Consider the following 25,784-nt stretch of genomic DNA (forward strand, 5'->3'; position numbering starts at 1 on the left):
AGCAAACAAGTTCTAGATGTTATACGAGAGGCCAGATGCCCCAGCACTATAAAGTCTTATGCTGAGAAGTGGAAAAGGTTTTGCACCTGGATCCAGGCTAAGGGAGCCGGAACGGCATCCTACCTCTCATCCTGGATTACCTGGCAGACCTACTACACAAGGGTCTATCCTTCACTTCTATTAAAATTCATGCCTCTGCCGTCTCTGCTCATTTCAGCACGGAGCCACCACTTTTCTTGCACTCTCTCATCAAACAGTTCCTAAGAGGGGCTAACAACTTGAGGCCACCCAGAAGAGCTTGTACCCCAGCTTGGGACCTAAACTTTGTGTTGGAAAAGCTCACCCTACCCCCCCCCCCCCTTTGAACCTGCAGCTTCAGCAGAATTAAAATTTCTCTCTTGGAAGATGGCCTTGCTTCTGGCCATCACTTCAGCTAAAAGAGTATCAGAGCTGCAAGCACTTATGGCTGCAGAGCCATTCATCATTTTCCATGCTGACACGGTCTCCCTCAGGACTAAACCCATCCTTCATGCCAAAAGTGATGTCCAGTGTGGCTCTCTGCCAATCCATTCATTTGCCCACCTTTTTCCCCTAACCCTCAAAGCAAGGGGGGAAAGGATTCTGCACTCTAAATGTGCACAGACAGCTCAGATTCTACCTAAACAGGACTAAATTCTAAAACTTTTACGAAAACTGATCAATTGTTAGTCGGCTTCGCTGCAGGAGCAGTTTCCAAATGGATAGCACATTGCATCCATTTCTGCTACAAACAGCACGGAAAACCTTCCTCCAAGGGGCTCAGGACACATTCCACCAGAGCAACCTTCACGTCTGCAGCTTTCCTCAGAGGGGTCTCCGCCAGGGACATCCTGGAAGCTGCAACATGGACTTCTGTTCATACCTTCACCAAAGATTACCACCTGCCTATCTTTTCTAAATCCAGTCTTGCAGGGCATCCTAGCCAGCCCCCAGTCTTCTTAATTTCCTCCACCCTTTTCTTCAGCTTTGGGAATCAACCCAAATGTGATGACTGCAACAATGAAACATGAAGAACATAGTACAGTTGTGTACACTTACCATTAATGTAGATGTTCGAGTGTATTCACTGTTCCAGTCCTGGGTGTCCTTCAAGAATGCAACTGCAGTCCTTACATATGGGTTGTCCTGCCTCAGGCAGCCCTCGGTCGGCCGGATTCCAAAGTCTGGGTCCGACGTCGGCTGATGTCGCCTCCTCCCCGACGTCAGAGCGGCTGGGTATAAAAGCATCAGCCGACGCCATCTTCCCCAGTCTTTCTTGCCGCGCGGTGCCTGAAGCAGAAGCAGTTCGCAAGTGCCTGTCGGTCAGCTCCTGTGTTTTACGTATCCAAAGTCATCAAAAAAGCTAAGTACCCCGTTGGGGATCTTTTTCTTGCCTCAGCCGATGTCAGAAAAAACTGAAAAAGTTAATAACTGTTTGTCTTGTGGTAAACAAATACCTCATAAGGATTTCCATTCTTACTGCCTCCCCTGCCTTGGCCCAGACCATGACGTCTCGGCCTGTGCTTGCTTCAATAAGCGCACCCTCAGGCACCGGGCAGAGTTTGCTGAAGACTTTTTTGGTGACAAATTCTCCTATACCATGCCGTCGGAACAACCGACACCTCATATTTCCAAAAAACGGAAAGACCGGGACTGACATCCTCGGCCCGCGACTTCCACTGACACCACGCCAAAAATTACCGCGAATGCATCGGTCTCTTCTGAGGCGGTTGTTCCACCGCTCCGGACCGACGACACCGCTTTACCAATCACTCTGGCCCCGGAGCCTGCACCGGTGCCGGTGGTTGATTTTCCTCCAGATTCTGAAGCCCAAGATTTGCCTGAGACCATACCAGTGGACAAGGTTACTCCAGCACGTGGGGCAGCTAGGCCCCCTATGTCTAAGTCTATCAAGGCCTACACACGTGCTAAGGCTGCTAGCCAGGCTAAGTTTCACCCTAAAGCTCTGCCTCAGCCCACTGCTGATAAACAAATCATGTCTTTAGCTGCAGATTTAATTTCTTTAATCAGAGGCTCCCAGGCCCATCCTGACAGAGGATCTCAGCCTCCTTCTGACAAAAGGCCCTGGGTTTGAACCTACAACCCTTTCTTCAGATGAAGCCTCTGGTGACTCTGATCACTCAGCTACCCAGGAAGAGTCCTTCCAGGCCTATGAGGATTCAGATGCGGAGGACTCTATCCCCTCTGCCTCTCCTCCTGAGGATATTTCTTTTGGGGAAATTCTCCACTCCATGAGAGAGCACTTTCAGTGGCAAGGCCAGGAATTCTCCGACTCCAGGAAACGGCTTCGTACCTTCCTTAAGCTACCCCAACACAGGCCTTTAGCTATACCCCCTGTGCTAGATGTTCTAGATGATGTGTACTCAGATTAGAGTACTTCTCCTGATTCTCTCCCACCTGCTCCTGTCAAGCCGGACAGATACTACAGGGTCCCTGAAACTCACAAACATTTCTTTAAGGCCCATGCTGTTGATCTAGAAACAATTTCCCAGGGGCCCAAAGGGGTGACATCATCCACGGCCAAGAATCCTTTGCCCTCAGACAGGGAAGCTAGGTCCCTGGAGAGGTGGGGCAAAAAAGTTTATACCTCAACCACACTGGCCATGAGAGCCCTCAATTGCCTTTTTCATATGTTTCAGTATCAGGATTTCTTGATGGATGATTTGCAGAAAAAGTTAGCCTCTCCTGAGCCTTTAGATAGAAAGACCTTGCAGGATGTGGTTCACAACACACAGCAGGTTAGCAATCATTTTCTTCAGTGTGGATATGATGCATTGGAAGCTTCATGTAGGGCAGCTATGACGGGCTGTCCTACGTAGACACGCATGATTAAAAGAACAGCCATTACCAGATCATGTTAAAGCAAAGCTTCTAGATGCACCTCTGGAAAAACACAAGCTATTTGGTACTAATGCTCAGGATGTGTTGAAATCAATTGAGGAAAAGGCTAAATCAGTGCAGACAGTCAAGGATTTCCTCCAGGTCCAGCCTCCTAGGTTCAGCAGGAATTGGCCTTCTAAGAACTGGTCCTTTCCGGACACTGACAAGTTTCAAAGGGGAAAAAACAGGCATGCCCGAGGAAGAGGGCAATACAGAGGCTCCTACAGGGGATGCCAATGGCAACCGACTAATCAGAGAGGTGGCGCAGGGACTTCCCCTGCCCCACAGGGACAATCACAATGACTTGCCTTTGACACCGTCGACCAAGGCTCAGAGAGAAGCACCTTTAGGCAGAAAATTATCCTTATTTTCAAAAAACTGGCACATTTTAACAAGGGACAAATGGATTCTGGACATAATAGACCAAGGCTACAGGTTCCACTTCCATACTTTACCAAGAAAACAAGGCATGCCAAACCTGCCACAGAATCAAAGGGCAGAGGCATTCGAACAAATTTCAAAGCTGAGACAAATCAAAGCAATAGAAAAGGTTCCTCCTCAGGAACAAGGCCAGGGATTTTACTCAAGACTGTTCCTTGTTCCAAGAAAAGAAAAGCAATGGAGACCTATACTGGACTTGTCCGCTCTAAACACTTTTCTCATTGTACCAAAATTCAAAATGCTGACGCTACACCAACTCCTTCCCATGCTGGGCAAGGGGTCTTGGCTGGTTACTCTGGACCTCAAGGAGACATACCTGCATGTCCCAATCAGACACAGTTGCAGAAGATACCTCAGATTTCTTGCAGGGTCAGAGCATTATCAATTCTCAGCATTGCCTTTTGGCTTACCTACTGCACCCAGAGTATTCACGAAATGCCTGGCATCAGTAATTGCACACTGCAGACTCCAGGGGATACAAATATATCCTTACCTGGACGACTGCCTTATACAAGCGGACAGCAAGCAAGCCTTGACAAAAAACTTGAATTATGTCATTCACTTACTACAGGCTTTGGGATACACAGTCAACTTACAAAAATCAAGACTACTGCCATCCTAACAAATAACTTTTCTAGGAGCCAAACTAGACACAGAATCACAAATGGCTTACCTCCCAGAAGGGAAGCAAGAACAATTACCACATTACTTCAAAAGCCTAGCTCACCCAGATGACTGCAAGGAAAATCCTGCAGGCCCTGGGTTTCATGACATCTTGCATACTTCTGATTCCACTGGCAAGATTACACATGAGAACTACAATGGTACCTAAAAAGTTTATGGTCTCAACACAGCCACAACTTGGAAGCAATTATCCCACTCATCCCATGTCTACAAAGGGAATTTTTGTGGTGGGCCCAAGCAAGCCAGTTAAACAAAGGTATGCCTTTCAACAAGCCTCAAACAAGCCAAACCATTACAACAGATGCCTCAGACCATGGATGGGGGGTGCACATGGAGGGCAGATGTATTCAAGGGCAATGGACTCCCCAGGAAGTACATCTGCACATCAATCAAAAAGAGATGTTAGCAGTAATGCATGCAATCGAGGCCTTCGGAAAATATCTTCAGCAAGGTCATCTACTAATAAGGACAGATGACACCACTGTTATGTGGTACATAAACAAGCAGGGAGGTACTCATTCTTACCCCCTTTGCAGACTAACAATGACTCTTTGGGAAAAACCCCTGAAACTGAACATACAGCTACAATCCCAGTTTGTTCCGGGCAGGGACAATGTTCTAGCGGACAGTCTAAGCAGAACCATCCTGGATCCACACGAATGGATGTTGCATCCAGACATTTTTGCACAAATAACTTCTGCATGGGGGAGGCCGGACATAGACCTCTTTGCCTCCCACCTCAATCATCATCTGAAAAGGTTCTGCTCGAGGTCACACCATCCACAAGCCTGGAAAACAGATGCTCTTTCATTCAGCTGGAACTCTCTAACAATCTATGCATTCCCACCTCTACCATTGATGACCAAGGTGCTACTGAAGATCAAAGCAGAGCAACCGAAAGGCATCTTACTAGCTCCAGACTGGCCAAGACAGCACTGGTATCCATTACTAAGGAGCATAACTTGCACCAAACCGTGGACCCTGCCTCTATGGTCTCCACTCTTGACTCAGCACAATTACAGGATGGTTCATCCCAACCTGCAAACTCTGCAGCTGACAGCTTGGAGGGTCCCATGATCTCTCCCCATATCTCTCTCTCCAAGGAAGTTCAACAGATATTACTAGAAGCACGCAGAACTTCCACCAGAAAAGCTTATTCAGCCAAATGGAAGAGATTCAGCATCTGGAATACCAACAAAGGGACAGGATGCATCAGTAATGAACATCCCACAGATATTGGAATACTTGGCAGACATGCTGCATAATGGACTTTCCTATTCTTCCATAAAAATACACGCTTCAGCAATTTCAGCAAGATACAGCACTGATCCACCTGTGTTCTCACATCCTTTGCCAAGACAATTTCTAAGAGGGGTAAGGAATATCAAACCTCCCAGAAAACCACCAGTGCCTGCCTGGGACCTCAATTTCATATTGGAAAAATTAACTCTTCCTCCCTTTGAACCAGCAGCATCTGCAGAATTGCAATTTCTTTCCTGGAAAACAGTTTTCCTGTTGGCAATAACCTCAGCAAGAAGAGTTTCGGAGATACAGGCCCTCATGGCAGTACTTCCATTCCTCATTTTTCATCAGGACAGGGTTTCTTTAAGAACCAGTCCTTCTTTTATGCCAAAAGTGATATCCAGGGTGTCTCTAAATCAAGCAATTCACCTGCCTACCTTCTTCCCCAATCCTCAAAATAAAGGGGAAAAGCTGCTGCACACTTTGGACATTCACAGACAATTATGCTACTACTTGGACAGAACAAAGGCCAACAGAAAGTCTGACCAACTATTTGTAGCTTATGCTCCTGCAGTGCAAGGAAAAGCAATTTCCAAACAAACAATTTCAAAATGGATTGGACATTGCATCAGATTTTGTTATTCTTTCCATGGAAAGGGTGTGCCAGCCAATGTCAGATCACACTCCACCAGAGCCACGGCCACCTCCACAGCCTTCCTAAGAGGGGTGGCTATAAAGGACATTCTAGAAGCTGCTACATGGAGCTCCGTGCATACATTTTCCAAGCACTACAACCTCCCTTTATATTCCAGATCCCGAGCAGGCTTTGCTTCGGCAGTCCTGCAGGGCATTTTAGCTACACCATCCTTATCTTAGAGCCTACCACCCCCAGCTTGGCTATGGTATTCAACCCATATGTAAAGACTGCAGTTGCATTCTTGAAGGACATAGTACAGTTTTGTACCTACCATAAATGTAGATGTCCGATAGAACTCCAGTCAGGTTTTCCCTCCCTCCTACCCCTCTGTATATTGGGTCCACTTCCTCATTTTATACTTAGCTGGGGATATCTGTTATGGTGTATCTGTTTGTTGCTATTGTGTGTGTCTGGAAGTTTTTATCCAGTTCTAATTTTAGCCTTCCTTGGAGGGCACCTGGCATCTGGGGCAAGAAACACTGAGGAAGATGGTGTCGGCTGATGCCTTTATACCCCAGCCGCTCTGACGTCGGGGAGGAGGCGACATCAGCCGACGTCGGACCCAGACTTTGGAATCTGGCCGACCGAGGGCTGCCTGAGGCAGGACAACCCATATGTAAGGACTGCAGTTGCATATCTATCGGACATCTACATTTATAGTAGGTACAAAACTGTACTTTTCTCTCCTTCTATCTCCCCTGTCTCTTTCTCTCTCTATCTCTTTCTCTTACAAGGAATTTTTGGTATTTACTCTCTCCTGGTGGTGTTCTTCCACCATAACTTAGCTCCTTATTCGGGGCTCCTGACATTTAGGGCAAGAAAAGCTGATGTAATGGCGTCTGCTGCCTGATTTTATACCACTGGCAACCTGACTTCAGTCGTGGATCGACAGCAACCGACGCAGAAATACTACGCCTCTGGTATTCGGGCCGACTGAGGGATACCCTGGCAGGGATAACCCAAAAGTGATGACTGCAACAGTGAATACACTCAAATCTGCATTTATGGTAAGTGTACACGACTGTACTTTCTTGAGTTTTTAGTTATAATTTTTAATGAAGGTGCTAGTTCTTCAACCGTTAAAGTACAACTGTCTACCATTTCTAATTTTCATATTGGAGTAAACAATTTGTCTTCAGCTACTTCCAGAGTTTTTAAGGGCTTTATAAGGGGAGCCTTTCTTTTTGGACCCTCCCCTTTTAAAGATCCCTCTTCCCCATGGAATTTGAATTTGGTTTTACAATTTTTGACTGTCTCCTTTTGAACCATCAGCCAAGTGAGAACTAAATGTTTAACCTGGAAGACTTCCTTTTTACTAGGCATTACCTCTGTTAGAAGAGTCTCAGAACTTCAAGCCTCGTCTTCTAACACTCTTTATTTTGTTTTTCATAAAGATAGGGTATCCTTGCGAATCAACCCATCCTTCCTTCCTAAAGTGGTGTTAGAATACAATATCAATCGAACTATCGGCCTTCCAGTTTTCTTTCCCAGTTTCTCAAACAGAGAGTATATGTTGTCCTTGTTGGATGTTCACAGGCAGTTACGTTTTTATCTACATAGGAAAAACATTTTCAGGAAATTGGATCAGAATTCAAAATTGGGCAAACCAGTTACTAAAGTGACTTTAGCCAAATGGTTAACTAATTGTATTTCCTTTGTTTACAAAAAAAATCATGTTTGTCTTTGCCAGAACCTTTAAAATCTCATTCCAGCAGGTCTGTGGCAACTTCTGTATTTTAATCCAGATATTCCTTGGATGATATTTGTGCAGCTGCAATTTGGGCTAATCCTTATGCCTTTATTGCTCATTACAAATTGGATCTGGTCTCTTGGGGAAGAGCGGCCTTAGACTCAGTGGTGCTCAGGAAGTTCCCTCTTTAAGAGTCTTCCTGAGATTTAGTTAGCTGGGGATTGTGTACCATTTGAGGAATAAATGAAAGTGACCACATCAGATAAAAAAGTTATGTATTTACCTTAACTTTCCATTTTTGTCCCGTTTCATTCTTCATCTCCCCTCCCTCCAAACCCCTATCAATTTGACTTTAAGGATTAGAAGATGCTGAAGAGACTAACGCTCCTTTATTTGAGCTGCAGATGTTATCTCATCTCTTTTTTTTTTTAAATGTTATATAGACTTGTTCCACAAGCTGTAAAAAAAGTCTGATCCTAGGATTGGATCCGAACCCATTTGTTAAGGAAGAATGCAAATGGATAACACAGATGGAATGTTATGTACATAACTTTTTTTTTTCTAGTTGGTGCGTACAGCATAACCAGCACTCATTCAAGGCTAGTTGTTCTCTGGTCTCACAATATTTGTGTGCGTTACTATCCTATGGCCTTTCTAACTCCTCCTCCTTTAAGGTTTAAATGTTGGCTATTTCATCAAGTCTGCCCATGGATCCTCTTTTTTTTTTTTTTCAAGACTTTTTCATGTTGACATATTTTTGAAAGGGGTTTTATTTAAGGGATCTCGAAAACAAAAAAAAAAAAACACAGTGGCTTCTTCTTGGGATCATACTTTTGTTGGAGAAGCTAGCTGGTTCAAATGGAATAAGTGTTAATCTGGCTGAGTTGAGGGTTTTTTTTTTTTACATGGAAAACAGTTTGTGATTGTGCTGATGTCTGCAAGAATATTTGAGTTGCAAACTCTTATGGTTTTGAGAATTGATCTGAGTTGTGCCTAATGTGGTTTCAGAGTTTACTTTGTCAAAGTATCATTCCCCTCATTTTCTTTATTGATATTAAAAAAATGAGGGAGAAAAGATACACCATACCTTAGATGTCCACAAACAACTTGGGTACTGTATTGCCAGAACTAAGTCTTTCAGATCAGCTGTTCTTTTCTTCTGAAGAATCGGAATCAGATTTATTGGCCAAGTATGCATGCATACAAGGAATTTGACTCCAGTTTCATTGACTCTCCAAGTATGAATTACATAAATGACATGCATACATTCAGCGGTTTACTAACAAGACAAACAACATACATGCAGCTATTAAGAACAAGACAAAAAAACAAAAAAGTAAATGTACATGTACATACAAGGTGCAAAGTGCAACTCAGTGCAAGAAATACTGTAATAACCTCTGAAAGAAACAAGTATTAACAATATGTAAACAATGCTGCAGAATCCTTGGAGGTTTGGGGAGAAAGAATACCCCAACTTAATAATCTGAGTAAACCGTTTATGAAATTGATGGCCTGTGAAAAAATAACTGTTCTTATATCTGCTTGTTTTGGTGCGTATTAATCTACAACGCCTGGCTGATGGTAATAGTTCAAAAAGATGGTGGCCTGGATGTGAAGGATCAGTGATTATCTTCTCTGCCCTTTTCATGACTCTGGAATAGTACAGGTCCTGTAAGGAGGGCAAACTAGCACCAGTGATATTTACGGCATACTTGACTATTCGATGTAGCCTATTTTTGTCATGATTAGACAGATCCCAACCACACCGTTATGGATGAGCTGAGAACAGACTCAGTGATTGCTGTATAGAACTGAATCAACAGTTCCTGTGGGAGGTTTAACTTCCTCAGCTGTCGCAGAAAGTACATTTACTGTTGTGCCTTTTTTATGACTGACCCTTCATTGGTCTTCCACTTCCACTCCCAGGAGATTACATATCCCAAAAAACTTGCAAGGATTCCGCAACCAACATAGCAGTCTAAAATATAAAGGGGGAATTCTACTGCAGTATCACTCCTAAAGTGAAGGTACGAAGGGATAACCTTTGCCAATACAGACTATTTCTAAATGGTTGTCTAAGGCAGTTAACTTTTTTTTTTTTTTTTATTTATGTATTCCCCACAATAACATTTTTTCCAGTCAAGTTCAAGCTCCACTCTACCAAGGCTTTGGCTTCATCTTTGACCGTATAGAAAAGGTTGGATTTTAGATGTATTCTAAAAGTTGCAACTTGGTCCTGCACACATTTACAACGCCCTATTTGCTTGACTGCTTCTCTAGATCTAGATCAGACTTTGAGGGCCATTCTCCAGGGGCTCCTGGACACTTCCTCTTCCACCTTCCAACTGCAGTAAGCTAGGTTAATCTACCAATGTAGCTAAGACTACTGCGGCTGTAATCGATATGATGAACATAGTACAGTTGTGTAGTAAACCTTCTATAACTGTAGATGTTTAAATGATAATTACTGCAGTAGCCGTGGCCTCCCTCCACCTCTCTTTGTTTTTGAGTATGTTGTTTTGCAGGTTGTTATATGTGTGTAATTTTTTTTTTAAGCCAAGTCCACTCAGGCCATTTCAGCTTGCCTTTATGCTTGGTGCTCAAACCTGTGTTTTTAGGCAGCTCAGCATGAGATGTCTATGGTTTGAACTTGTGGAAGGTGCCCTGAAGCTTTACAAGATAGCCAGCTGTTTATATTCCTGGCAGAATATAACCCATATGTGTACGGCTACTGCAGTCATCTACCACTATGGTAAGTTTACTTATGCAACTGTATTTTTGAGAGGTAGCAATTATAACAGTGCAGCTTCAAGATGTAACGTCTAGTTGCAGGGCACATTCCTCTCATTTTCTTTATGTACCTTCTTGTGACGGAGGACTTTTATTAGTGGCCCATTTTATTACTGGTCTGTTTTTCATGTGAAGTTGTCAGAGTATAATTGGATGTTTCATCTCGCCTTCTCATAGTGAAAGGTACTGGAGAATGCTCTGGGGGCAGGTGTGTGCGCGCGTGTGTGTGTGCGCGCGCGCACATGGATCTATGTGCGTCTTCTGTGTGCCGGCTGCGCTCGTATGTGTGTGTGTGCGCCGGTCTGTGTGTGCGCACATGTCTGTGTGCGCTCGTGTCTGTGGTTTTTTTGCTCCTGCATCTGGATAAGCAAGTCTCAAAGATGTATTATTATGGTGAATACATCACATATTTGTTAAGGAATGTTTTAGTTTGTGGGGAAAACTGGACAGACCTTAAGAATGTTGATGGTTTTGTGTCATTCTTCCTCTGCTGCTGTTGAGCTTCTATACTGCTCTGTTTTCCAGCAAGAGATAGAACTGTTTACTATATGTGCATTGGATTCTGTGCTCGCTTGTAGTTTTAGGGAGGGCGTATTAAATGTTATTTGAATGCTGATAACTGATAAATCTGCTGGAACTTTAGGAGTGAAGTCATTTAAATCATTGTTTTTTAATGCTACAGATACGTCGCCAAGCAATTAAGGAATTGCCACAGTTTGCAACAGGAGAAAATCTTCCTAGAGTGGCAGATATTCTGACACAGCTTTTGCAGTCAGGTATAGTATAACCGTTGTCTTTGCTGCCTAACTTTCATAGATTTCACACCATTCAGTTTGTACTTGAGTTACTTAGTGTGACTTTGAAACATGGTGCTTTAAAAAAAAAACTGAGCTACGCAGTCTGTCTTATTAATTAACTGGAGTTCAGTTTGTTTTAGTTGATGTTTATGATCATCTGATCTAATACAGACATCCCTAGTCGTAGTATAGATGAGAGTAACACACAGTCCGTGGTTTGGTTAATCAGCTATTAACGAGTTTCTAAACTAGCCCCTAGTGTATCTGGCTGCTATTGTAGAGGACTAAAGCTCTGATTTGTTAATGAGCTACTTCCTTTGTCAAGGGTACTGTGTTTGAATCTTTCCACCTTCAGTTGCTTGCCATGTGGACCTTCAGAAAGTCACTTAACCAGACATTGCTTTGGGATAGTTGGAAATTTGGTATAGGTCCCATTTTCTGGAGTGTGTGCCAAGTAACTACCTGTGAAACCTGTATTGCCATTGGCACTGCCTTAGTAAATCAGCTTTCTGTACTTGCCAGTTCTTTCATGCAATGAAAACATTCTCAAGAGAATGACTTATATTTACCTTCTGTTACCCAGTTGGGTACCTTGTCTGTATTTCTTGGAAATTTTTCAATTGCCATTAGTAATGTTTTATCTCCTGGTCTGATAACCCCATAACAGATTGACTGGAAACCATAAGATGTTCTTTGTGTTTCACTGTTGCAGTCATCACACTTGAGTTATCTGAGTGCTGGTAGCCCTCAGTCGGCCCGAATACCAGAGACTTAGTATTTCTGTGTTGGTTGCTGTCGCTCCAGTACTGACGTCAAGTCATCAGAGGTATAAAAACAAGCAGCTGATGCCATTGCATCAATCTTTCTTGCCGAGGAGCCCAGTCGGCCGCTACCTGAATTTTCGATTACAAATTGAATAATCCTGAAGTCTTATAAAGCTAAGTACCTTGTTGAGGATCCTTTTTTTCTTGCTCTAACCGATGTCAGGAAAAGGTAACAATTCTCTTGCCCGTGGAAAGCAAATAGCATACAGAGATTTTCATTCTTACTACGCCACCTGTTTCGGTCCAGACCAAGACGTACCTCACTGTCGGTTTTGTGCTTTGTTCAACGCCCGAACCATCCGTCGTCAGGCTCTTATTGTTGCTAAATTCTTTTGCTCTCTATCTCCGTATTCCGAAATGGCTTCGGTAAGCCATCTGACTACTAATATTCCGAAAAAGCGTAAGGATAAAGATAGACAGCATAGGTCCAAAGCTGCCGACGATGCTTCTGCTAAGCTAGTTGCCAATTCACCGGTACTCAGTGAGGCACTTTCGCAGCCCGTAATGGCCCATTTCTATGGATTCACAGGCCTCTACCGAGACCCATTCGAAGTCCTGTGTCTTGTGAGGCTGCTCTTTGACTATGGAACTTGCGGATGTCTCTACCTTGGATGGGTCCGGAGCTGCTGTGCAGGCACCGGCTTCTGAGGTAGTTTTTCACACTACCGATGTTCGACTCAAACTGACTACTTCTTTTCTATCTAAAACTACCGAGTTTATCAGGCCTAGAGTACGTGCTACGCCTGGAAAACCGGTGACCAAAGTGCATGCACATCCACCCATGCCTCAAAGACAAATGCTTAGAATGGTTGAAGACCTTATTACGCTGATTAGGGGAAGTCCGCCTTCTCCTGCTAAGAGGAAAAGAGACCAGTCCCCTGCAGCTTCAACAGACCCAGGAGTCTGATAACACTGAGGTATCTGATTATGAAGACATGTCCTTAACTGCTTATGAGGATTCAGGTGCAGAGGAATCCATTCCCTCTGCCTTCCCTCCAGAGGATTTTCTTTTTGGTGAAACCTTACATACCTTAAGAGAGCATTTCCACTGGGAATGCCAAGACTATCCCCAGTCCAAAAAGAGACTCTGCGAATTCTTAGGTTTGCCATAGCACAGGCCTTTAACTATACCCCCTGTCTTGGAGGTTGTTAATGATTTTTTCATGGAATACAGTCTTACTCCTGATACTTTGCTCCCTGCCCCTAGGAAACCAGACTGGTACTGCAAGAGTACCTGACACTCGCATATTTATTTTCAAGAATCCTACTGCTGACCCAGAGATAATTTCCCATAGGGCCTAAAGGTATCAAGGCAACTACAGCTAAGAATCCCACCTTTTCGGACAGGGATTCCAGACCTTTGGACAGATGGGGTAAGAAGGTATATACCTCTGCTACTTTTGCTATTAGGGCATTAAATTGTCAGATGTTCATCGTGTTACCCTGCTGCAGTCATCACACTTGGGTTATCCTGTCGTCAGGCAGTCCTGCAGTCGGCCGGAATTCCAAAGTCTTGGTCCGGCGTCAGTTGCTGTCGCTTCTTCCCTGACATCAGTGTGCCAGGGGTATATATATTGCATCGGACGCCATTTTCTTCAGTCTTTCTTGCTGCGCGGTGCCCGAAGCAGAAGCAGTTCGCAAGTGCCGGTCGGCCGACACCTGAGATTTTTGAAGTCGAATTTCAGATCCAAAGTCTTCAATAAAGCTAAGTACCCCATTGGGGAAACTTTTCTTGCCTCAGACCGATGTCAGAAAAAGTTAATAATTGTATTTCTTGTGGGAAGCAAATACCTCATAAGGATTTTCATTCTTACTGCATACCTAGCCTAGGCCCAGACCACGACGTCACTGGTTGTCGTTTTTGTGCTAGGTTTAATAAGCGTACTATAAAAAGACTCATTGATTTTGCACAACACTACTTCGGTAGAAAATTTAACTACGCAATGCCGTCGGAGCAACCGACTATCGGCGTGCACAAAAAACGCAAGGATAAGGACAGGCAGCCTAGATCCAAGCCAGACTCCGAAGCCTCGGCTGGACCGGTCTCCGGTTCACCGGTCTTCAGCGAGGCTCCTACGCAGCCCCTGACTATCGCAGATCTGGAACCAGAGACCACTTCGGAGCCTTTGGCGGAGAGTGCTAGGCCGACGCAGCCATTTTGTTTAGCCTCTACCGACGACACTGCCGAAAGAGATGGTGCTACAGAAACACCTTCGGTTTCTGAAGGTGTTTTCAGACCGACTACGCTCACCATAAAAACGTATCCTAAGCTTAAGACTCCTATTAAACCTAAAAAGACTGCACTTCAGTCTCCAGTTCAAGGCCCCTTGCCTAAGAAACAGATGCTCAAAATGGCTGAAGATTTGATCTCTTTAATCAGGGGTTCCCAACCCCCACCCGACAAAAGGCCTAGACAAGAGGAAGATTATGCCTCCTCTGATCAAGTGTCTATTTCCTCAGGCTCCTCTGAGGACCAAGATTACTCCTTCTCCCGTTTATGAAGATTCTGATGCTGAGGATTCTATTCCCTCAGCTTCTCCCCCTGAAGACTACTCCTTTGGGAAAACTTTACACACTATGAAGGAACATTTTCACTGGGAAGATCAGGACTACTCTGACTCAAAGAAAAGGCTCAGAGAGTTTCTTTTACTCCCCCAGCACAGACCACTTGCCATCCCCCCAGTTTTAGACATTGTGGATGATGTTTACTTAGAAGCCAGTTTGAATCCAGATTCTCTGCCTTTTGCTCCAGCCAAACCTGACAGATACTATAGAATGCCTGATTCCCACAAATTCCTTTATAAAAGCCCTGTTGCTGATCCAGAGACTATCTCACAGGGTCCCAAAGGGGCTAAGGCTTCTATGGCAAAAAATCCTGTACCCTCTGAAAGGGAATCCAGAGCACTAGACAGGTGGGGGAAAAAGGTTTACACCTCAGCCACTCTAGCTATGAGGGCACTAAATTGCCAATTTCACATGCTAAAATATGAGCAATTTCTAATGTCTCAGTTTAAAAAAAAATTAGCACACTCCCTCAACAGTCTGAATTAAAAGAAATGCAGGATCTGTTGCATGCAACTGAACAGGTGGGCAAACATACTTTACAATGTGGGTTTGATTCTTTGGAGGCTTCCTGCAGAGCAGCTGTCACTGGGTCTGTTATACGTAGGCATGCTTGGTTAAAGGAACAAACTCTGCCTGACCATGTTAAAGCAAAGCGTCTAGATGCTCCCTTACAGCAGGATGTTCTTTTTGGAGTTAAAGCAGAACAAGTCTTAAAGAAAATGGAGGATAAGGCAAAATCTATGCAGACAGTCAAAGATTTTCTACAGGTACAACTCCCTCGCTTCAGCAGAAATTGGCCAACAAAAAATTGGTCCTTTCCAGCTACTGACAGACCACAGAGGGGTAAATACAGATGTCCAAGAGGCAGAGGACAACCACAAGCCCAATACAAGCCTCGACAATGGGGCACTGCAACACAGAAGGGAGGAGAAGACAGGTCCCAAACTACAAGAAGGCAAACTCAATGACTTGCACCTCACCTGGCCAAGCAACACTCTTGGCAGCACCCTTGGGAGGAAAACTCGCACTTTTTTCAGACAACTGGCACATTGTCACAAAGGACAAATGGGTCCTAGACATAATTTCACGAGGATACAGATTCCATTTTCACACCTTGCCAATGAAAAGAGGAATGCCAAACCTGCCACAAAATCAATGGGCAGAGGCACAAAAACAAATCACAGCTCTCATGGACATGAGAGCCATTCAGCTGGTATCTACACGAGAGCAAGGCCAAGGATTTTACTCAAGACTCTTTCTAGTTCCCAGAAAGGACAATGCCTGGAGACCAATTCTGGACCTTTCAATTCTAAACACCTTCTTACAAGTGTTTGAATGCCTTAAGCAGAGATGACAAGATAATATTTAAACCTTCTGACAAAGGAGGGAAATTGGTCATATTAAATGTAAATCAGTATCTAGAAATGTGTTATGAACACTTGAAAAATGAAAATATATATGAATTAATAGATATGAAAGAGTACAATGAGGCACAAAAAAAGTATGAATATATTATTGATAAAGGCTATAGACTACATTATTTTTCCTATAAGGATGTAAAAGACAAGTTCAATATTAATACTCCGAGAATGCCATGTTTTTATTGCATCCCAAAAATACACAAAAATGTCTTTCCACCACCAGGACGTCCTATAGTGTCAGCGACAAATGGGTACTTGGAAAACATTTCCAAGTTTTTACATCTGTATTTGATGCCTGTTGTTTGTAAATTACCATCTTATATCAAGGATGTCTTTGATTTCATATCAAAGATAAAGGATATATGTTGGAAGGCAGATATGTATTTTGTAGTAATAGATGTAGTGAGCCTGTATACTAACATAAGGCATGAAGATGGAAAGATGGCTATTAAGCACTTTATGGGTAATGAAAATGCACGGTGGATTATGTATTGGAATTGTTTGATATATGTTTAACCAACAACATGTTTGAATTTAATGGTTCCATGTATAAACAGAAGCAGGGCACGGCTATGGGGGCAGCCTTTGCCCCGAGCTATGCAAATGTATTTATGGGATTTTTTGAAAACAAACATATATATACTAATGCCTTTTTCAACAAATATGTACATACATATTACCGTTACATTGATGATTTATTGTTCATTTGTCAAGGGGGGCAACAAGAACTAGATAAATTTTTAACTGAAATACAGGATAATGTAATGAATATTAAGTTTGATGGGCTACAAAAAGGCCAAAAAGTGCAATATTTAGATATTTCAATAATAGGTAATAAAGGGCAAAAATTAGAATATCAAATACATAGGAAATTTCAAGGTAGTGGTTCCATATTACATGGCAGTAGCCATCATCCTTTGCATATTATGAAAGCTATTCCCTATACAGAGTTGAATAGGGTAAATAGATTGTGTAGTAATCTTAATACCAAAGAAAAGGAACTTATATTAAGTTGCAATAAATTTAAAGAAAGGGGTTATGACCAATATAATATAAAGCAGAGTTTAGATAAAGTTAAAAAATGCGGAAAGTATTATGCTGAGGGGATGTGGAAAACATCACAAGACAGCAAAGAGAATGTATATTTTGTCTCCACATATTCTATAGCCTCAAATAGTGTTAAACAGCACGTTTTAAATAGTTGGAAGTTATTACAAAAAGAAGTAGATCATTTAACAAATAAGAATATAGTCTTTTCTTACAAGAGGGGAAGAAATATACAAGATTTCTTGATACATAGTAGGTTTAAAATGGCATGTTTGCCAATGTCGTCACAAGTTATGGAACAGGGAACAAAAAGATGTGGGAAATGTACCATTTGCAAGTTTATTGTAAAACAATTTCATCGAATTAATGATATTACATTTGAAATTAAGGGAATATATAATTGTAATTCTACGGCGGTAGTATATGGAATTGAATGTACTTGCAAAAAGTTCTATGTGGGAGAGCAAAAGAACATTGGCTTGTAGGATTAAGGAACATGTTAGGGATATTTTAAAAAACAAGGAAACCAGCCCTTTGGCAGGGCATTTTCAAAAGTATCATGGGGGTAAGGTGGAGAATTTGAAAGTCTCAGTGTTGGATAGTATTGAGAATACAAAGTATTTAAATGATAAGTCCATAAAACAAATATAAAGGAAAAAGGAATTATATTTTATATTAAAATTTAATACACTCAAACCTAATGGTTTGAATAATGTCTGCTCATGGAAAAGTTTGTTGTAATTAGTGTTTGTTAAAAATACAGCGTTTTATGCATTTTATTTTTTCTACTTTTTTTCTTCTTTTAAAAAATGAATCAGATGGTTGATTGAATAATTAGAAGTAATTAATGTATGATAGTAGATGTTTAAAAGGGAGGCTAATTGTTCAGTTTAGTGAACTATTTACTCTGTAAAGGCTATTTGCCGAGGCGCTAGAGAAGAGAACAGCAGTGTGTTTCTTGTGTTACTGGATGTAACTACATCTTGTTGGATTAAAGCTTTCTACAAAGTTGCAACGGAGTTTTCCTTTGTGTGGTATAATAACCTTCTTACAAGTACCCGAATTCAAGATGCTAACACTACAGCAGCTTCTTCCCATGTTGGGCAAGAAAGCATGGCTAGTAATGTTGGACCTCAAGGAGGCATACCTGCATGCCTCTGTTGGACAAAGTTGCAGAAGATACTTCCATTTCATTGCAAGTTCAACCCATTACCAATTCTCTGCACTGCCCTTTGGCTTATCTACTGCGCCCAGGGTCTTCACAAAATGCCTGGCACCAGTAATTGCATACTGCAGACAAAGAGGAATTCAGATATACCCATACCTGGACGACTGCCTCATCCAAGCAGAAAGCAAGGACATTCTCTTACAACATCTGGCTTTTGTAAAACATCTTCTAAGTTTCCTGGGGTACAATGTAAACTAAAAGAAATCAAAACTAGTACCCTCACAAAATATGACATTCCTGGGTGCCAGCTGGAATACAACGGCCCAGAAGGCTTATCTGATGCCAGACAAACAACTACAACTGACTCAATATTTCAAAACAATGGCAACAAAGACCCAACTACCTGCAAGAAAAATTCTGCAGGCCTTGGGCTTCATGGCATTTTGCATACTACTAATACCATTTGCAAAGCTGCATATGAGGAAATTACAGTGGTACCTAAAAAGCGTATGGTCTCAACACAGCCACAGCTTGGACACAATGATATCTCTTATTCCCTGCCTACAACAGGAGTTTCTATGGTGGTCACAGGCATGTCACCTCAACAAGGGTTAGCCTTTCACCTTGCTCTCAGCCAGGCAAACTATGACAACAGATGCATCGGGCTACGCCTGGGGGGCACACATGGCAGGACAGTGCGTTCAAGGCGTATGGACTGCAGATCAAAGGAATCTGCACATCAATCAATAAGAGATGCTAGCTGTACAGAATGCTCTGACAGCCTTCAAGAATCTAGTACATCCAGGACAACTTACAATAAGGACAGAAAACACCACAGTAATGTAGTACATAAACAAACAAGGGGGTACACACTCCTATCCTCTATGCAGGCAAGCAGTGACCTTGTGGAACACAGCTCTGGCTTGCCAAGTTCAGTTACAAGCTCAATTCCTGCCAGGAAAAATGAACACGTTGGCAGACGACCTCAGCAGAAACATCATGGATCCCCACGAGTGGAAACTGGATCCACAAGTATTTGCAATGATAACTCAAAAATGGGGCCTTCCAGACATAGACCCATTTGCCAGTCCTCAAAACTATCAGCTAACAAAATTTTGTACAAGGACACTTCACTATCAAGCTTGGAAAGTGGACGCACTCTCATTCATTTGGAAAAACCTGACAGTGTATGCCTTCCCTCCATTGCCTCTCCTCACAAATGTGCTTCTGAAAGTCAGAAAGGAGAGACCACGACTGAAACTCATAGCCACAGACTGGCCACGCCAGCACTGGTACCCAATATTGAGGAATATGGCCCAGGGCCCACCTTGGATTTTACCACAAATTGCCCATTTTCTCACACAGCAAAACAATCAGATTCTTCACAGCCAGCTCAAAACCTTAAATCTGGCTGCATGGCAAATCGCCTAAGCATCCAGCCAGCTCCTCTTTCCCAAGCAGTTATGGATGTTATTCTGGAAGCTGGGAGGCCCAGCACCAGGAAGGCCTTCTCGGACAAATGGAAAAGGTTTTGCGCCTGGAACCAAGCTAAAGGCCAAAACACACTTCAGCCTCACATGCCTCAGATTCTACAGTATGTAACTGAGATGTTGCACAAAGGACTTTCTTTTTCTTCCATTAAAATCCATGCATCAGCTATTTCAGCCCACTACAAAACAGATCCACCCTTATTTTCACATCCACTTCTAAGGCAGTTCCTCAGAGGGGCAAAAAACATTGGGCCCCCCAGGAGAGCACCTACACCAACATGGGACCTCAATTTTGTTCTGAAAAAGCTTATGTTACCTCCCTTTGAACCAGCTTTATCTGCAGATCTACAGTTTCTATCATGGAAGACTGCCCTGCTGCTAGCAATAACTTCAGCTAGAAGAGTCTCAGAGCTGCAGGCACTAATGGCAGTGGAACCTTTCCTCATTTTCCATCAAGACAGAGTTTCTCTACGAACTAATCCTTCCTTCATGCCTAAGGTGGTTTCCAGTGTGGCTTTAAATCAAACCATCCACTTACCCACCGTCTTCCCAAATCCACAGAACAAAGGAGAAAGACTCCTGCATTCCTTGGACATTCACAGGCAACTTCGTTACTACTTGGATAAAACTAAGGCTTTCAGAAAATCTGACCAGCTCTTTGTATCCTATGCTACAGCTTCACAAGGGAAGGCTATATCAAAACAAACCATTTCCAAATGGATAGGACATTGCATTCATTTTTGCTATACCCATCATGGAAAACCAGTTCCTGCTACCATTAGGCCCCACTCTACCAGGGCAACTGCTACATCTACAGCCTTCCTCAGGCGGGTTCCAACCAAGGAGCTTTTGGAAGCTGCAACTTGGAGTTCAGTACACACCTTTACCAAACACTATCACTTACCACTTTACTCTAAGACTAGAGCTGGCTTCGCCACTGCAGTTCTGCAGGGCCTCCTAGCCTCCTCTAACTCTGACTCCTCCACCCATCCTTAGCTTTGGGATTCTACCCAAGTTTGATGACTGCAGCAGGGTAACACGATGAACATAGTACAGATGTTCATCGTGCATACAGCTGCAGTCATAACAGATGGGTTCTCCTGCCGTCAGGCGGGTCCTCGGTCGGCCGAATTTCAAAGTCTAGGTCCGGCGTCGGTTGTCGTCGTTTCTTCCCTGAAGTCAGTGCGACAGGGGTATAAAAGAACCAGCCGACGCCATTTTCTTCAGTCTTTCTTGCCACGCGGTGCCCGAAGCAGAAGCAGTTCGCAAGTGCCGGTCGGCCAGCTCCTGAGATTACGAATATTTTTCAACCGAAGACTTCTAGAAAGCTAAGTACCCGTTAGAAACTTTTCTTGCCTCAGACCGATGTCAGACAAAGTTAATAATTGCATTTCATGTGGGAAGCAAATACCGCATAAGGATTTCTATTCCCTCTGTATACCTTGCTTAGGCCCTGACCATGATGTCTCGGCCTGTCGTTTTTGTGCTACATTCAACAGACGCACTATTAAGCGTCGGGCGGAGTTTGCCCAACACTATTTTGGCAAAAAGTTTAATTACAACATGTCGTTGGATACTCCGACTCCAATTTTGAGTAAACTATGTAAAGACGAGGACCGACATACGAGGTCCACGACTTCTACCGACACCACGCTGAAGCCGACTACATGTGCTCCGGTTCTCAGTGAGGCGCCTACGCAGCCCCTGACTACCGATGACACTTCATTAGCGGTATCTTCTGTGCCCGAGGTGGCAGGCTCTTCGGCCCACACCCCGACTACAGATACCGAAGTCACTCTTGGTGGGGAAACTCAGAGTTCAGACAGGCCTGCCACCTCTCAAGGTGTCTTCAGGCCGCCTTCTTCTTTTTCCATTAAGGCTTACACTAAATCTAAAGCAGCTATGCATTCTAAAAGACAAGCTCCACAGGGCCTCTCTCAAGGCCCCATGCCTAAAAAGCAGATGCTCAAAATGGCTGAGGATTTGATTACTCTTATCAGGGATTCTCAACCCCCCCCCCCCACACACAGACAAAAGGCCCAGAGTGGAGGAGGAATACCTTTCCTCGGACCAGGCCTGCATTACTTCAGAACATTCTGAGGGCCAGGAACATTCTTACTCCCCTTTCGAAGATTCTGATGCAGAGGAGTCCATTCCCTCTGTCTCCCCCCTGAGGATTACTCTTTTGGGGAAACCTTGCATACCTTGAGGGAACACTTCCACTGGGAAGGCCAAGAGTACTCAAACTCCAAGAAAAGGCTCAGGGATTTCCTCTTGCTCCCTCAGCACAGGCCTCTGGCTATACCTCCTGTCTTAGACATATTAGATGATGTGTATTCAGAGGCCAGCCTTAACCCAGATTCTTTACCTCCAGCTCCAGTCAAGCCTGACAGGTATTACGGGGTGCCTGATTCACACCAATTCGTATACAAAAGCCATGCAGCTGACCCAGAAACTATTTCACAGGGTCCCAAGGGAATTAAGGCCTCCACTGCCAAAAATCCATTACCTTCAGAGAGAGATTCCAGAGCTTTAGAAAGGTGGGGAAAAAGGTATACACCTCGGCCACTTTAACCATGAGGGCATTAAACTGTCAGTTCCATATGTTAAAGTATCAACAGTTTTTGTTATCTCAGTTGAAAAGCAAAATGTCACAACCTGAACAACCAGACTTGAAGGAGTTGCAGGATTTGTTGCATAGTGCAGAGCAAGTGGGTAAACATACCTTGCAATGTGGTTTTGATGCTTTAGAGGCCTCTTGTAGAGCTGCTGTTACAGGATCAGTCATACGTAGACATGCTTGGCTCAAAGAGCAAACCTTACCAGATCATGTCAAAGCTAAATTACTAGATGCACCTCTTCAAAAAGATGTATTGTTTGGTGTTAAAGCTGAGGAGGTATTAAAGAAAATGGAGGAAAAGGCAAAATTAATGCAAACAGTGAAAGATTTCCTACAGGTACAACTGCCTCGTTTCAGTAGAAATTGGCCTTCCAAAAATTGGTCCTTTCCAGCCACAGACAGACCTCAAAGAGGTAGATACAGGCGCCCGAGAGGTAGAGGGCAATCTCAAGGATCATTTAGAGGTAGACAATGGCAAACACCTACACCAAGAGGGGGTGAGGATAGTTCACAGCCATTCAGAAAGCAGACCCAATGACTTTCCCCTTTGCATGCCAAGCAAGGCTCAAATGGCCGCACCTTTAGGCGGAAAACTGGCATTATTTTCGAAAAATTGGCATATTGTCACAAAAGACAAATGGATCCTGGACATTATAGACAGAGGCTACAGATTCCACTTTCACACCCTTCCAAAAATGAGAGGCATGCCAAACCTGCCACACAATCAAAGGGCAGAGGCACAGAAACAAATTCAGATCTCATGGACATGAAAGCTATTCAAGAGGTACCTGCAAAAGAACAGGGTCAAGGTTTTTATTCCAGACTATTCCTGGTACCAAGGAAGGGCAAAGATTGGAGACCTATTTTGGACCTATCCATCCTAAACACATATTTACTCGTACCAAAGTTCAAGATGCTCACATTACAGCAGCTTCTTCCCATGCTGGGAAGGAGTCTTGGCTGGTGACATTGGACCTCAAGGAGGCATACCTGCATGTCCCAATCAGACAAGATTGCAGAAGATACCTCAGATTTCTTGCAGGTTCATCCTATTATCAATTCTCTGCATTGCCCTTTGGCTTATCTACTGCGCCCAGAGTGTTCACGAAATGCCTGGCATCAGTAATTGCCTTCTGCAGACTTCATGGGATACAAATATACCCATATCTGGACGACTGCCTGATCCAAGCGGACAGCAAACACACTCTTCTGAAACACCTGGCGTTTGTAATAATGTTGTTGAAATCTCTAGGATACACAGTCAACAAAAAGAAGTCAAGACTAATACCCTCTCAAACAATAATTGTCCTGGGTGCCAGCTTGGATACAAACACCCAGATGGCCTACCTCACGCCAGAGAAACAAGGGCAATTAACTCAATACTTCAGAAAACTGGCAACCTTCACCAGGCTGACTGCAAGGAAAATCCTGCAGGCTCTGGGATTCATGGCATCTTGCATCCTGCTAATCCCATGTGCAAAGCTACATATGAGGAAACATCAATGGTACCTAAAAAACTTATGGTCTCAACACAGCCACAGTTTGGAAACAATAATACCACTGATTCCATGTCTTCAAAAGGAATTTCTGTGGTGGGCTCAAGCATGCCAAAGAAACATAGGTCTCCCATTCTGCAAGCCTCAAGCAAATCAAGTCATCACAACAGACTCCTCGGACTATGCCTGGGGGGGGTGCACATGACAGATCGGTGCATTCAGGGCAAATGTTCACTAAAAGAAAAGCACCTACACATCAATCAAAAGGAAATACTAGCAGTAATAAATGCTATTATGGCTTTCAAAGACCTACTGCATCCACGGCAGCTATTGATAAGAACAGACAACACCACAGTGATGTGGTACATAAACAAACAGGGAGGAACTCATTCATATCCCCTGTGCAGACTAGCCATGTCCCTTTGGAACACGGCTCCCGAATTGCAAATCCAACTTCAAGCACAATTCCTGCCAGGGAAGGAAAATACACTGGCAGACAACCTGAGCAGAAATATGACAGATCCACACTAATGGAAGTTGCATCCTCAAGTTTTTACAATGATAATTCAAGCATGGGGAAGGCCAGACATAGATCTCTTTGCCACCCACAGAAATTACCAATTAACAAAATTTTGCTCAAGGACCTTTCATCCACAGGCCTAGAAAGTGGACGCACTCTCTTTCAGTTGGACAACAATGACGGTTTATGCCTTTCCACCTCTTCCACTGCTGGCCAAAGTTCTATTAAAAGCCAGAGCAGACAGACCAAAGATGGTTCTCATTGCTCCAGACTGGCCAAGACAACACTGGTACCCACTCCTGAGGAGCCTGACGCATTCCCCACCATGGATCCTGCCTCTAATGCCTCTTCTACTGACTCAGCACAACTTCAAAACTCTTCACAGTCAGCTGAAAACACTCAATCTAGCCGCATGGAGAATTCCTTAAATTCACAGCAGACCCTACTCTCCAAGGAGGTGCAGGATGTCATTTTGGAGGCCAGAAGGCCTTCTACTAGAAAAGCCTACTCCGCAAAATGGAAATGGTTTTGTGTCTGGAATCAGAAAAAGGGTCAGAATCCTGGAATACTGAATTTACCTCAAATACTACAGTACCTAGCCGAGCTGCTAAGCAGTGGACTTTCATTGTCCTCCATCAAAATCCATGCCTCAGCCATTTCTGCAGAGTACAACACTGATCCTCCTTTATTCTCTCACCCTCTCTTAAGACAGTCCCTCAGAGGGGCTAAGAATATAAAACCCCCAAGGAAGCAACCAGTACCGGCTTGGGACCTCAATTTTCATTCTAGAAAAACTAACCCTGCCTCCTTTTGAGCCACCTGCTTCAACAGATCTGCAATATTTGTCATGGAAAACAGCCTTCCTTCTAGCTATCACCTCAGCACGCAGGGTTTCGGAACTACAAGCCCTCATGGCTGTGCAGCCTTTCATCATTTTCCATCAGGACAGAGTTTCCTTACGAACCAATCCTTCATTTATGCCAAAGGTAGTATCCAGGGTAGCCTTGAATCAGGCTATCCAGTTAATTATGTTTTACCCTAATCTACAGGGGCTCAAGGGAAGCCTATTTCCAAACAGACAATCTCAAAATGGATAGCCCATTGCATACGCTTTTGTTACTCTTTTCATGGTAAAACTGTACCTACAGGCATCAGATCTCACTCCACAAGGGCCACAGCTACCTCTGCTGCTTTCCTCAGGGGGGATCCTACCAAAGATATTTTGGAAGCAGACACTTGGAGTTCTGTACATACTTTCTGCAAGCACTATCACCTACCAGTATACTACAAAACTAGAGCGGGCTTTGCCACTGCAGTCTTGCAGGGCATCCTGGCTCCACCTAGTTCCACTTAGTGCCTACCACCCCTTT

The 25,784-nt window shown here is 43.6% G+C and overlaps 1 protein-coding gene across 1 annotated transcript in view; it reads left to right on the forward strand.

Moving 5' to 3' along the window:
* The window catches only part of API5 (apoptosis inhibitor 5), a gene marked incomplete in the record, with an annotated part of 1,096,633 nt that overhangs the window by 260,860 nt on the left and 809,989 nt on the right, over nucleotides 1-25,784 (forward strand). The window contains 1 exon segment of the mRNA XM_044083396.1: nucleotides 11,149-11,242. Coding sequence (XP_043939331.1) covers nucleotides 11,149-11,242 — 94 coding nt within the window.

This window comes from Protopterus annectens, chromosome 9.part0 (genome assembly GCF_019279795.1).
Source record: "Protopterus annectens isolate FY-2018-M chromosome 9.part0, PAN1.0, whole genome shotgun sequence".
Classification (NCBI taxonomy): Eukaryota; Metazoa; Chordata; order Ceratodontiformes; family Protopteridae; genus Protopterus; species Protopterus annectens.